Here is a 14,340-nt window from a genome sequence, read left to right as displayed (position 1 = left end):
CATGCTAACATTAGCTTACTTGCATTGTGAAAAAAAATGCAAGTAAGCTAATGTTAGCATGATAGCAATATGTTAACATTGCTATCATAAAAAAAATGCAAGTAAGCTAATGTTAGCATGATAGCAATATGTTAACATTGCTATCAGGCTAACATTAGCTTACTTGCATTTTTTTGAAATTTTCACAAGTAAAAAAAATGCAAGTAAGCTAATGTTAGCATGATAGCAATATGTTAACATTGCTATCATGCTAACATTAGCTTACTTGCATTGTGAAAAAAAATGCAAGTAAGCTAATGTTAGCATGATAGCAATATGTTAACATTGCTATCATGCTTGTGAAAATTGCAAAAAAATGCAAGTAAGCTAATGTTAGCATGATAGCAATATGTTAACATTGCTATCATGCTTGTGAAAATTGCAAAAAAATGCAAGTAAGCTAATGTTAGCATGATAGCAATATGTTAACATTGCTATCATGCTAACATTAGCTTACTTGCATTGTGAAAAAAAATGCAAGTAAGCTAATGTTAGCATGATAGCAATATGTTAACATTGCTATCATAAAAAAAATGCAAGTAAGCTAATGTTAGCATGATAGCAATATGTTAACATTGCTATCAGGCTAACATTAGCTTACTTGCATTTTTTTTGCAATTTTCACAAGTAAAAAAAACGCAAGTAAGCTAATGTTAGCATGATAGCAATATGTTAACATATTGCTATCATGCTTGTGAAAATTGCAAAAAAATGCAAGTAAGCTAATGTTAGCATGATAGCAATATGTTAACATTGCTATCATGCTAACATTAGCTTACTTGCATTGTGAAAAAATGCAAGTAAGCTAATGTTAGCATGATAGCAATATGTTAACATTGCTATCATAAAAAAATGCAAGTAAGCTAATGTTAGCCTGATAGCAATGTTAACATATTGCTATCATGCTAACATTAGCTTACTTGCATTTTTTTGCAATTTTCACAAGTAAAAAAAACCCAAGTAAGCTAATGTTAGCATGATAGCAATATGTTAACATTACTATCATGCTTGTGAAAATTGCAAAAAAATGCAAGTAAGCTAATGTTAGCATAATAGCAATATGTTAACATTGCTATCATGCTTGTGAAAATTGCTAAAAAAATGCAAGTAAGCTAATGTTAGCATGATAGCAATATGTTAACATTGCTATCATGCTAACATTAGCTTACTTGCATTGTGAAAAAAATGCAAGTAAGCTAATGTTAGCATGATAGCAATATGTTAACATTGCTATCATAAAAAAATGCAAGTAAGCTAATGTTAGCATGATAGCAATATGTTAACATTGCTATCAGGCTAACATTAGCTTACTTGCATTTTTTTGCAATTTTCACAAGTAAAAAAAACGCAAGTAAGCTAATGTTAGCATGATAGCAATATGTTAACATTGCTATCATCCTTGTGAAAATTGCAAAAAAATGCAAGTAGGCTAATGTTAGCATGATAGCAATATGTTAACATTGCTATCATAAAAAAATGCAAGTAAGCTAATGTTAACATGATAGCAATATGTTAACATTGCTATCAGAAAAAAAATGCAAGTAAACTAATGTTAGCATGATAGCAATATGTTAACATTGCTATCATGCTAACATTAGCTTACTTGCTTTTTTTTTTTTGCAATTTTCACAAGTAACACCTAACATGATACTACACACTTATTTGTTAGCCGCAATGTACTACCCAAACCCTTTATGTAATTTAATGAAATAAATAACTAACCGCTGTTAATACATTATTTTTGACAGTTATTATTTTTGACGCTACATTTATTTGACTAAATAAATACATATTTCCATCCTGGTTTGGGATATGAACTTTGCTCAGGTTCACAGCGAGGACTCACATACTCAAAAAAAAGTTGGCGACTGCTGCCGTAGAGGAACAATACCGTCTCCTCGGACGGCCCCTCGTGTCAGTGTTTCAGGGCATGGGACATTTGAACTTTGCCGATATTAGCATGCTAGCAATATGTTAACATTGCTATCATAAAAAAATGCAAGTAAGCTAATGTTAGCATGATAGCAATATGTTAACATTGCTATCATGCTAACATTAGCTTACTTGCATTTTTTTTTTGCAATTTTCACAAGTAAGCATCACCAGTATCGGTAAGACGAAAGAAACATGAGTAGACACCTATTTAAACACCACTATCATCCTAGATGTTAGCATGCTAGCATGCTAATATCGGCAAAGTAGCATTTTTAGCCGTTTTCATGGGTAGACACTTACAGTATATGAAAACTTAGCACAATCATGTTAGGTGTTAGCATTTTAACATTGCTAGCATGCTAACATTAGCTTACTAGTAAGCTAACATTAGCTTACTTGCATTTTTTTTGCAATTTTCACAAGTAAAAAAAATGCAAGTAAGCTAATGTTAGCTTACTAGTTAGCTTACTTGCATTTTTTTGCAATTTTCACAAGTAAAAAAATGCAAGTAAGCTAATGTTAGCATGATAGCAATATGTTAACATTGCTATCATGCTTGTGAAAATTGCAAAAAAATGCAAGTAAGCTAATGTTAGCATGATAGCAATATGTTAACATTGCTATCATGCTTGTGAAAATTGCAAAAAAATGCAAGTAAGCTAATGTTAGCATGATAGCAATATGTTAACATTGCTATCATGCTAACATTAGCTTACTTGCATTGTGAAAAAAATGCAAGTAAGCTAATGTTAGCATGATAGCAATATGTTAACATTGCTATCATGCTAACATTAGCTTACTTGCATTGTGAAAAAAATGCAAGTAAGCTAATGTTAGCATGATAGCAATATGTTAACATTGCTATCATGCTTGTGAAAATTGCAAAAAAATGCAAGTAAGCTAATGTTAGCATGATAGCAATATGTTAACATTGCTATCATAAAAAAATGCAAGTAAGCTAATGTTAGCATGATAGCAATATGTTAACATTGCTATCATGCTAACATTAGCTTACTTGCATTTTTTTTTGCAATTTTCACAAGTAAGCATCACCAGTATCGGTAAGACGAAAGAAACATGAGTAGACACCTATTTAAACACCACTATCATCCTAGATGTTAGCATGCTAGCATGCTAATATCGGCAAAGTAGCATTTTTAGCCGTTTTCATGGGTAGACACTTACAGTATATGAAAACTTAGCACAATCATGTTAGGTGTTAGCATTTTAACATTGCTATCATGCTAACATTAGCTTACTAGTAAGCTAACGTTAGCTTATTTGCATTTTTTTTGCAATTTTCACAAGTAAAAAAAATGCAAGTAAGCTAATGTTAGCTTACTAGTTAGCTTACTTGCATTTTTTTGCAATTTTCACAAGTAAAAAAATGCAAGTAAGCTAATGTTAGCATGATAGCAATATGTTAAAAAAAAGTTGGCGACTGCTGCCGTAGAGGAACAATACCGTCTCCTCGGACGGCCCCTCGTGTCAGTGTTTCAGGGCATGGGACATTTGAACTTTGCCGATATTAGCATGCTAGCAATATGTTAACATTGCTATCATAAAAAAATGCAAGTAAGCTAATGTTAGCATGATAGCAATATGTTAACATTGCTATCATGCTAACATTAGCTTACTTGCATTTTTTTTTCGCAATTTTCACAAGTAAGCATCACCAGTATCGGTAAGACGAAAGAAACATGAGTAGACACCTATTTAAACACCACTATCATCCTAGATGTTAGCATGCTAGCATGCTAATATCGGCAAAGTAGCATTTTTAGCCGTTTTCATGGGTAGACACTTACAGTATATGAAAACTTAGCACAATCATGTTAGGTGTTAGCATTTTAACATTGCTATCATGCTAACATTAGCTTACTAGTAAGCTAACATTAGCTTACTTGCATTTTTTTTGCAATTTTCACAAGTAAAAAAAATGCAAGTAAGCTAATGTTAGCTTACTAGTTAGCTTACTTGCATTTTTTTGCAATTTTCACAAGTAAAAAAATGCAAGTAAGCTAATGTTAGCATGATAGCAATATGTTAAAAAAAAGTTGGCGACTGCTGCCGTAGAGGAACAATACCGTCTCCTCGGACGGCCCCTCGTGTCAGTGTCTCAGGGCATGGGACATTTGAACCCGAACCACATGATCAGTCAAATTGCTGCTTCATAGCATTAGATTAGCATTTTAGCACGGTGATTCCCGTTTCGACACACATTTTCCTTCATGGCGGTCTTAAGATTTGTCATGTTTTTAGCCTAAGGGGCTCATATTTGGTCTTGAACATTTAAAGGAGGACGCTCTTATAGGAAGCGCTAAGCCGAGATCGAACCACTGGGATTGTTCCGCCGTACGCTGCAAACATCACTGAACACGGAGTCAGAATGGAGATGAACGGAGTCGTTTCCGAGTATCTGAAGAAGTGTGTTGAGACCAAACACATCGGTTTGTGCAGAGAAGAGAAGGAATCGGACGAGACCGCGGATGAAAGCAAAGCGTCGCACATCGAAAAAGCCTACAGCACGATACTGACGGAGCTCGGGGAGGACCTGAACCGAGACGGACTCCTGCGAACACCGCTACGCGCCGCCAAAGCCATGCAGTTCCTCACCAAAGGCTACAAAGAAACCCCTCAGGGTTGGTTCATATCTTCATTTTTTTTCGTTTTTTTAATTGTAATTCGTAAAAACGAAATTACTGTCAAACAACGTTAAAATGACCTCGCCTTTTTCGCAGATGTCTTGAATGACGCCGTCTTTGATGAAAACCACGAGGAGATGGTGATCGTCAAGGACATTGACTTGTTCTCTCTGTGTGAACATCACCTAGTACCCTTCTTTGGCAAGGTACCTCCAAATACTCAATATGCAGTTTTCTTGCAGTTCATTCATTCATTCATTCATACCACTTCCACACAAAATAGGAGGAGAACTCATTCATTCATTCATTTTCTACCGAGGGTCGCGGGGGGTGCTGGAGCCTATCCCAGCTGTCTTCGGGCGTAAGGCGGGGTACACCCTGGACTGGTGGCCAGCCAATCACAGGGCACATATAGACAAACAACCATTCACACTCACATTCATACCTATGGACAATTTGGAGTCGCTAATTAACCTAGCATGTTTTTGGAATGTGGGAGGAAACCGGAGTACCCGGAAAAAAACCCACGCATGCACGGGGAAAACATGCAAACGCCACACAGAGATGGCCGAGGGTGGGGAAAGACAAAATAAGAAGCCTAAAAGTTACCACTTCCACACAAAATAGGAGGAGAACTCATTCATTCATCCATTTTCTACCGCTTATCCTCACGAGGGTCGCAGGGGTGCTGGAGCCTATCCCAGCTGTCTTCGGGCGTAAGGCGGGGTACACCCTGGACTGGTGGCCAGCCAATCACAGGGCACATATAGACAAACAACCATTCACACTCACATTCATACCTATGGACAATTATTATGTCATCTTTTGGGGACTTTTTCCTAGTTTTTCAATGCTTAATACATATTTTTTCTTCCTAAATTTTTAAAAATGTTTATTTTTTTTTCCAAATATTTCAACTTTCTTCAAAATTTTCTTTTGGTAATATTATGATTTTATTCACATAATATTAGAACTTTTTCCCCAACCTAATTTTCCAAAAAATTACAAATCTTTCATAATTTTAAAACTTTGAAGAATATTCTTTAATATTTCCAGTCATTGCTTCTAAAATGACATTATTTTTTTCATAATATTACAAGTTTATTCTCGTCAAATTGCCAATTTTTTTCTCAATATTTTGACTTTATTCTTGCAAAATTACAGCTGATTTTCCAGTTCTGTTAACTATTTCAACTTTCTTCTTGGAAGTTTCTATGCCGCTTCTATGCATGGGTTTTCTCCGGGTACTCCGGTTTCCTCCCACATTCCAAAAACATGCTAGGTTAATTAGCGACTCCAAATTGTCCATAGGTATGAATGTGAGTGTGAATGGTTGTTTGTCTATATGTGCCCTGTGATTGGCTGGCCACCAGTCCAGGGTGTACCCCGCCTTTCGCCTGAAGACAGCTGGGATAGGCTCCAGCATACCCCCACAATCCTAGTAAGGATAAGCGGCATAGAAACTTCCAAGAAGAAAGTTGAAATAGTTAACAGAACTGGAAAATCAGCTGTAATTTTGCAAGAATAAAGTCAAAATATTGAGAAAAAAAATAGCAATTTGACGAGAATAAACTTGTAATATTATGAAAAAAATTATGTCATTTTAGAAGCAATGACAGGAAATATTAAAGAATATTCTTCAAAGTTGTAAAATTTTGAAATAGATTTGTAATTTTTGGAAAATTAGGTTGGCGAAAAAGTTAAAATATTATGTGAATAAAATCATAATATTACCAAAAGAAAATTTTGAAGAAAGTTGAAATATTTGGAATAAAAAAAAACATTGAAAAAAATTTAGGAAGAAAAACTGTGTATTAAGCATTGAAAAACTGTCCCAAAAAGATGACATAATAATTGTCCATAGGTATGAATGTGAGTGTGAATGGTTGTTTGTCTATATGTGCCCTGTGATTGGCTGGCCACCAGTCCAGGGTGTACCCCGCCTCTCTCACCTGAAGACAGCTGGGATAGGCTCAAGCACCCCCGCAACCCTCGTGAGGATAAGCGGTAAAAAATGAATCAAATGAAACATTGTATACAGTACGGGATGCACGGTGGTCCAGTGGTTAGCGCGGAGACCCGAGTTCAATCCCACCCTCGGCGATCTCTGTGTGGAGTTTGCATGTTCTCCCTGTGCATGCGTGGGTTTTTCTCCGGGTACTCCGGTTTTCCTCCCACATTCCAAAAACATGCTAGTTTGCTAACATGATAAACATGCTAATTAGCGACTCCAAATTATCCATAGGTATGAATGTGAGTATAAATGGTGTAAAAAAAAAAAAGTTTGTTTCTTTTCCTTTTTCTGAACACGGCAAACTTTCAGGAAAATATCAGTTCCCAACTAAAACGGGAAATTACGTTTCAAGCGTAACTTTCCCTTTTGACACAAATAATTTTTGCTTTTGTGATCCTCTCTTGCCCGAAGACAGCTGGGATAGGCTCCAGGATGTCCATGACCTAGAAAATCAATAAATGAATGAATGAACAAGACGGTGTAAAGGAACCGAGGCAAAATTTTACTGTAAATTTTTACTGTAAAAAAAAAAAAAAAAATCTCTAAAGTAGACTCTGTTGACTTTTCAGGCGCATATAGCATATCTTCCAAATAAGAAGGTGGTCGGTTTGAGCAAGATCGCAAGGTCGGTCATTTATATTATATTTATATACACATATTATGTAGTATTTTTTAATATATGTATATATGCTATTTCCTAGAATCGTGGAGGTCTACAGTAGGAGACTTCAAGGTAAGTCCAAAGGTCACCAATAACAAATTTTCCACCGGTTCTTAATTTAGTTTTTCATTTCTTTGTGTGCAGTCCAGGAGCGTCTAACCAAGCAAATCGCTTCCGCCATCGTTGAGGCGCTGGAGCCTACTGGAGTAGCGGTGGTCATCGAGGCTGTGTGAGTTTTTTTAAAAATTTTCTCACGACCTCTCGGAACAAATACTTGTATTTAAACGGACTGTTCTGTGTTTTTCAGTCACATGTGTATGGTAATGAGAGGCGTTCAGAAGATCAATGCTAACACGGTAACGAGTGCCATGTTGGGAGCCTTCAACGATGACCCCAAAACCCGAAAGGAGTTCCTTGATCTCACACTGTAACACCACAAGGCTGACTTTCGACGGGCCAAGAACTGTACCCCCGTGGAAATCCGCTCACATTTTGCATCGTAACTGTGGATGACAATTCTGAGACGTTAGCTCAATGAGCATCGATAAAATGACGGATTCAAGATTTTTCCTGTGAAATTGTAACGATAACCATAGATCCAGTAATGGAAGTTGTGACATAGAAATGTATCTTTTACTGATTTATATCGGGATTTTCTGAAAATTATAATGGTATTTTTTCATGTATTTGATTTGTATGTTTCCATGCAGGTTGAAATATTGGAATTAAACTGTTATGCAACAATCTATATTTTTTATTTTTGATTGATTTCATGACGTACGAAAGATGCTTTGTTGGGTTTTAATGAAATACACTGTAAATATTTTAAATAGTTTGAAAATGAAAAACTTTAGAAAAAAAATTAGGTTAATATAGCTGTTGAGTTGGTCCTCCGATTTTGGAACAACATTTGCAATAAAAATGTTATGATGATTCATAACATGATTCATTTATTTGTTTTTTTTACAGACAGTCAATGCCCCAAAAGGCTATTTTTCTATCCATGAGTGACTTAAAGAATGCTAACACGCAGAATGTTAGCATGCCAACACACTAATGTTAGCATGCTAACACCTAACATGATAGTGCTAAGTTTTCATATACTCTAAGTGTCTACCCAGGAAAACGGCTAAAAATGCTACTATGCCAATATTAGCATGCTAGCAATGCAAACATTAGCATGCTAACACCTAGAATGATACTGGTCTTTAAATAGGTGTCTACTTTTTTCCTGATTACGTAGTCGCCAGAGTGGATCTTTTTTGATCCGCATAGTGATTTGCCCTTCCTGACGAATACCGATGATGCTTACTTGTGAAAATTGCTAAAAAATGCTAGTAAGCTAATGTTAGCATGATAGCAATGTTAACATGCTAACACCTAACATGATTGTGCTAAGTTTTCATATACTGTAAGTGTCTACCCAGGAAAACAGCTAAAATGCTACTATGCCAATATTAGCATGCTAGCATGCTAACATCTAGAATGATAGTGGTTTAATAGGTGTCTACTCATATTTATTCCGTCTTTCGCCTGACGAATACCGATGATGCTTACTTGTGAAAATTGCAAAAAAAAAATGCTAGTAAGCTAATGTTAGCATAATAGCAATGTTAACATGCTAAGTTTGTGCTACGTTTTCATAAACTGTAAATGTCTACCCATGAAAACGGCTAAAAATGCTACTATGCCAATATTAGCATGTTAGCATGCTAACATCTAGTGGTGTTTAAATAGGTGTCTACTCATGTTTCTTTCGTCTTTCGCCTGACAAATATCGATGATGCTTACTACCAAAAAATGGTAGTAAGCTAATGTTAGCATGATAATGATGTTAACATGCTAACACCTAACAAGATTGTTCTAAGTTTTCATATATTTTGATTGATTTCAAAAGGTATGAAAGATACTTTGTTAGGTTTTAATGAAAAACACTGTAAATATTTTAAATTTGAATGAAAATGAAAAACATTTAATTAGGTTAATATAGCTGTTGAGTTTGTCCTCCAATTTTGGAACAACATTTGCAATAAAAATGTTATGATGATTCATAACATGATTCATTTATTTGTTGTTTTTTTACAGACCAAAAGGCTATTTTTCTACCCATTGTCCCTGAGTGACTTAAAGAATGCTAACACGCAGAATGTTAGCATGCCAACACACTAATGTTAGCATGCTAACACCTAACATGATAGTGCTAGGTTTTCATATACTGTAAGCGTCTACCCAGGAAAACAGCTAAAAATGCTACTATGCCAATATTAGCATGCTAGCATGATAACATCTAGAATTAGAGTGGTGTTTAAATTGGTGTCTACTCATGTTTCTTTCGTTTTTGGTCTTTCGCCTGACGAACACCGATGATGCTTACTTGTGAAAATTGAAAAAATAAATGCTAGTAAGCTAATGTTAGCATGATAGCAATAGAACAGCAGATAGAATGATAGAACGATAGAACGATAGATAGAACGATAGATAGAACGATAGATAGAACGATAGATAGATAGATAGATAGATAGATAGATAGATAGATAGATAGATAGATAGATAGATAGATAGATAGATAGATAGATAGATAGATAGATAGATAGATAGATAGATAGATAGATAGATAGATAGATAGATAGATAGATAGAACAATAGAATGATTGATAGAACGATAGAACGATGGAATGATAGAACGATAGATAGAGCGATCGATAGAACGATAGAGAGAACGATAGATAGAACGATAGATAGAACGAGAGATAGAATGATAGATAGATAGAACGATAGATAGAATGATAGATAGAACGATAGAACGATTGATAGAACAATAGAACGATGGAATGATAGAACAATAGATAGAACGAGAGATAGAATGATAGATAGATAGAACGATAGATAGAATGATAGATAGAACGATAGAACGATAGAACGATAGATAGATAGAACTATAGACAGATAGAACGATAGAACGATAGAACGATAGATAGAACGATTAAACAATAGAACGATCAAACAATAGAACGATCAAACAATAGAACGATTGATAGAATGATAGATAGAACGATAGAACGATAGAACAATAGAACGATTGATAGAACGAACGATAGATAGAACAATAGATAGAACAATAGAACGATAGATAGAACGATAGACAGATAGGTAGAATTACTTTGTTTTCATCTGAAAACGTTTCCGTGTACATAGCCTCTTAGAGTAATTGGTACCAAGCAAATAATTAGCATGCTAACACTCTCCTCCCAAACTTTGCCTTTGTTTTCTTGTGAAATAAACGATAGATTCCCAGAATGGTCCTGGATGGCGACTGGAGTATACACATAAGGCCTGATCTGATATAAGTAGTACCAAGCAAATAGTTAGCATGCTAACACCCTCCACTCCAACTTTACCTTTGTTTTCTAATGAAATAAACGATAGATTCCCAGAATGGTCCTGGATGGCGACAGGAGTATACACATAAGGCCTGATCTGATATAAGTAGTACCAAGCAAATAGTTAGCATGCTAACACTCTCCACTCCAACTTTACCATTGTTTTCTAATGAAATAAACGATAGATTCCCAGAATGGTCGTGGATGGCGACAGGAGTATACGCACAAGGCCTGATCTGATATAAGTAGTACCAAGCAAATAGTTAGCATGCTAACACTCTCCTCCCCAAACTTTGCCTTTGTTTTCTAATGAAATAAACGATAGATTCCCAGAATGGTCGTGGATGGCGACTGGAGTATACACACAAGGCCTGATCTGATATAAGTAGTACCAAGCAAATAGTTAGCATGCTAACACTCTCCTCCCAAACTTTGCCTTTGTTTTCTAATGAAATAAACAATAGATTCCCAGAATGGTCGTGGATGGCAACAGGAGTATACGCACAAGGCCTGATCTGATATAAGTAGTACCTAGCAAATAGTTAGCATGCTAACACTCTCCTCCCAAAGTTTGCCTTTGTTTTCTAATGAAATAAACGATAGATTCCCAGAATGGTCCTGGATGGCGACAGGAGTATACACATAAGGCCTGATCTGATATAAGTAGTACCAAGCAAATAGTTAGCATGCTAACACTCTCCACTCCAACTTTACCATTGTTTTCTAATGAAATAAACGATAGATTCCCAGAATGGTCGTGGATGGCGACAGGAGTATACGCACAAGGCCTGATCTGATATAAGTAGTACCAAGCAAATAGTTAGCATGCTAACACCCTCCACTCCAACTTTACCTTTGTTTTCTAATGAAATAAACGATAGATTCCCAGAATGGTCCTGGATGGCGACTGGAGTATACACATAAGGCCTGATCTGATATAAGTAGCACCAAGCAAATAGTTAGCATGCTAACACTCTCCACTCCAACTTTACCTTTGTTTTCTAATGAAATAAACGATAGATTCCCAGAATGGTCGTGGATGGCGACTGGAGTATACACATAAGGCCTGATCTGATATAAGTAGTACCAAGCAAATAGTTAGCATGCTAACACTCTCCACTCCAACTTTACCTTTGTTTTCTAATGAAATAAACGATAGATTCCCAGAATGGTCGTGGATGGCGACTGGAGTATACGCATAAGGCCTGATCTGATATAAGTAGCACCAAGCAAATAGTTAGCATGCTAACACTCTCCACTCCAACTTTACCTTTGTTTTCTAATGAAATAAACGATAGATTCCCAGAATGGTCCTGGATGGCGACAGGAGTATACACATAAGGCCTGATCTGATATAAGTAGTACCAAGCAAATAGTTAGCATGCTAACACTCTCCACTCCAACTTTACCTTTGTTTTCTAACGAAATAAACGATAGATTCCCAGAATGGTCGTGGATGGCGACAGGAGTATACACACAAGGCCTGATCTGATATAAGTAGTACCAAGCAAATAGTTAGCATGCTAAGACTCTCCTCCCCAAACTTTGCCTTTGTTTTCTTGTGAAATAAACGATAGATTCCCAGAATGGTTGTGGATGGCGACAGGAGTATACACATAAGGCCTGATCTGATATAAGTAGTACCAAGCAAATAGTTAGCATGCTAACACTCTCCTCCCCCAAACTTTGCCTTTGTTTTCTTGTGAAATAAACGATAGATTCCCAGAATGGTCGTGGATGGCAACAGGAGTATACACACAAGGCCTGATCTGATATAAGTAGTACCTAGCAAATAGTTAGCATGCTAACACTCTCCTCCCAAACTTTGCCTTTGTTTTCTTGTGAAATAAACGATAGATTCCCAGAATGGTCCTGGATGGCAACAGGAGTATACACACAAGGCCTGATCTGATATAAGTAGTACCTAGCAAATAGTTAGCATGCTAACACTCTCCACTCCAACTTTACCTTTGTTTTCTAATGAAATAAACGATAGATTCCCAGAATGGTCGTGGATGGCAACAGGAGTATACGCACAAGGCCTGATCTGATATAAGTAGTACCTAGCAAATAGTTAGCATGCTAACACTCTCCTCCCAAACTTTGCCTTTGTTTTCTTGTGAAATAAACGATAGATTCCCAGAATGGTCCTGGATGGCGACAGGAGTATACGCACAAGGCCTGATCTGATATAAGTAGTACCAAGCAAATAGTTAGCATGCTAACACTCTCCTCCCCCAAACTTTGCCTTTGTTTTCTTATGAAATAAACGATAGATTCCCAGAATGGTCCTGGATGGCGACAGGAGTATACGCATAAGGCCTGATCTGATATAAGTAGTACCAAGCAAATAGTTAGCATGCTAACACTCTCCACTCCAACTTTACCTTTGTTTTCTAATGAAATAAACGATAGATTCCCAGAATGGTTGTGGATGGCGACTGGAGTATACGCACAAGGCCTGATCTGATATCACACCAAAATCCAATCAATGACTTGGTTGTCTGTAATTATGCTCTTTTGTGGGCATGGGATGGATTTCCCCCTTTAGCTCCATTAGCTAAAAAATGCATTACACAAGCATGAAACACGCACAGATAGTCATGCTGCCATTGTGGCATTTTGTCAGCTGGACCTGAATGAAATCCACGTCTAAAACTACAGTTCTGCATACAAAGAACGTACTGTCTATTCCGATAGGTCAAAAATATTCAATCCCCAACTGCTTTTCACGGTTCCAGCTGAGGAATATTTAACCTTTCGCTCCAATCTACAGGATGAGAAGAATCGCTCATAATATGGCAAGTTGACAAATCAAGTGTGACCTTGAGTGGCTGTTCAGAGGAGAGTAACGGGGTCATGAACAAGGTCGTTTGAGGGTACGCAAAAGTGTGTTGAGCCTTGACGCAAAAGACAACAGCCACCTAAGTGTCTCACATAGAATGATAGAACGATAGAACAATAGATAGAACGATAGGGGGATAGAACGATAGATAGAACGATAGAACGATAGAACAATAGAACGATAGAACGTTAGAACGATAGATAGGACAATCGATAGATAGAACAATCGAACGTTAGAACGATAGATAGAACCATCGATAGATATAACGATACAACGATAGAACCATAGAATGATAGATCGATAGAACGATAGATAGAACGATAGATATAACGATAGATAGAACGATAGATAGAACGATAGATAGAACAATAGAACGATAGATAGAACGATAGATAGAACGATAGATAGAACGATAGATAGAACAATAGAACGATAGATAGAACGATAGATAGAACGATAGAATGATAGATAGAACGATAGAACGATAAAATGATAGACCGATATACCGATAGAACAATAGAACGATAGATAGAACAATAGAACGATAGATAGAATGATAGATAGAACAATACATAGAACGATAGATAGAACGATAGATAGAACGATAGAACAATAGAACAATAGAACGATAGAATGATAGAACGATGGAACGATAGAACAATAGAACGATAGAACGATAGAACGATAGAACAATAGAACGATAGAACGATAGATAGAACGATAGATAGAACAATAGAACGATAGATAGAATGATAGATAGAACGATAGATAGAACGATAGATAGAACGATAGAATGATAGAATGATTTTTAATTTTTTTAA

The 14,340-nt window shown here is 36.3% G+C and overlaps 1 protein-coding gene and 1 long non-coding RNA gene across 2 annotated transcripts in view; one reads left to right on the top strand and one right to left on the bottom strand.

The window, feature by feature from the left end:
• LOC131129105 (uncharacterized) overlaps window positions 1–14,340 on the bottom strand; it is a 38,721-nt gene that overhangs the window by 12,763 nt on the left and 11,618 nt on the right. The window lies entirely within an intron of this gene.
• On the top strand, window positions 4,325–7,810 carry LOC131129104 (GTP cyclohydrolase 1-like). The gene is made up of 6 exons (XM_058072263.1): window positions 4,325–4,616; window positions 4,716–4,825; window positions 7,203–7,258; window positions 7,335–7,366; window positions 7,439–7,523; window positions 7,602–7,810. The coding sequence occupies exons 1-6, from the start codon at window positions 4,364–4,366 to the stop codon at window positions 7,723–7,725; spliced, it is 660 nt and encodes a 219-aa protein (XP_057928246.1). The 5' UTR covers window positions 4,325–4,363; the 3' UTR covers window positions 7,726–7,810.

Source organism: Doryrhamphus excisus, chromosome 5 (assembly GCF_030265055.1).
Source record: "Doryrhamphus excisus isolate RoL2022-K1 chromosome 5, RoL_Dexc_1.0, whole genome shotgun sequence".
NCBI classification, from domain to species: Eukaryota; Metazoa; Chordata; class Actinopteri; order Syngnathiformes; family Syngnathidae; genus Doryrhamphus; species Doryrhamphus excisus.
The sequence above is the reverse complement of the archived record's forward strand: the minus strand, read 5'-3'. Positions and strand labels throughout refer to the sequence as shown.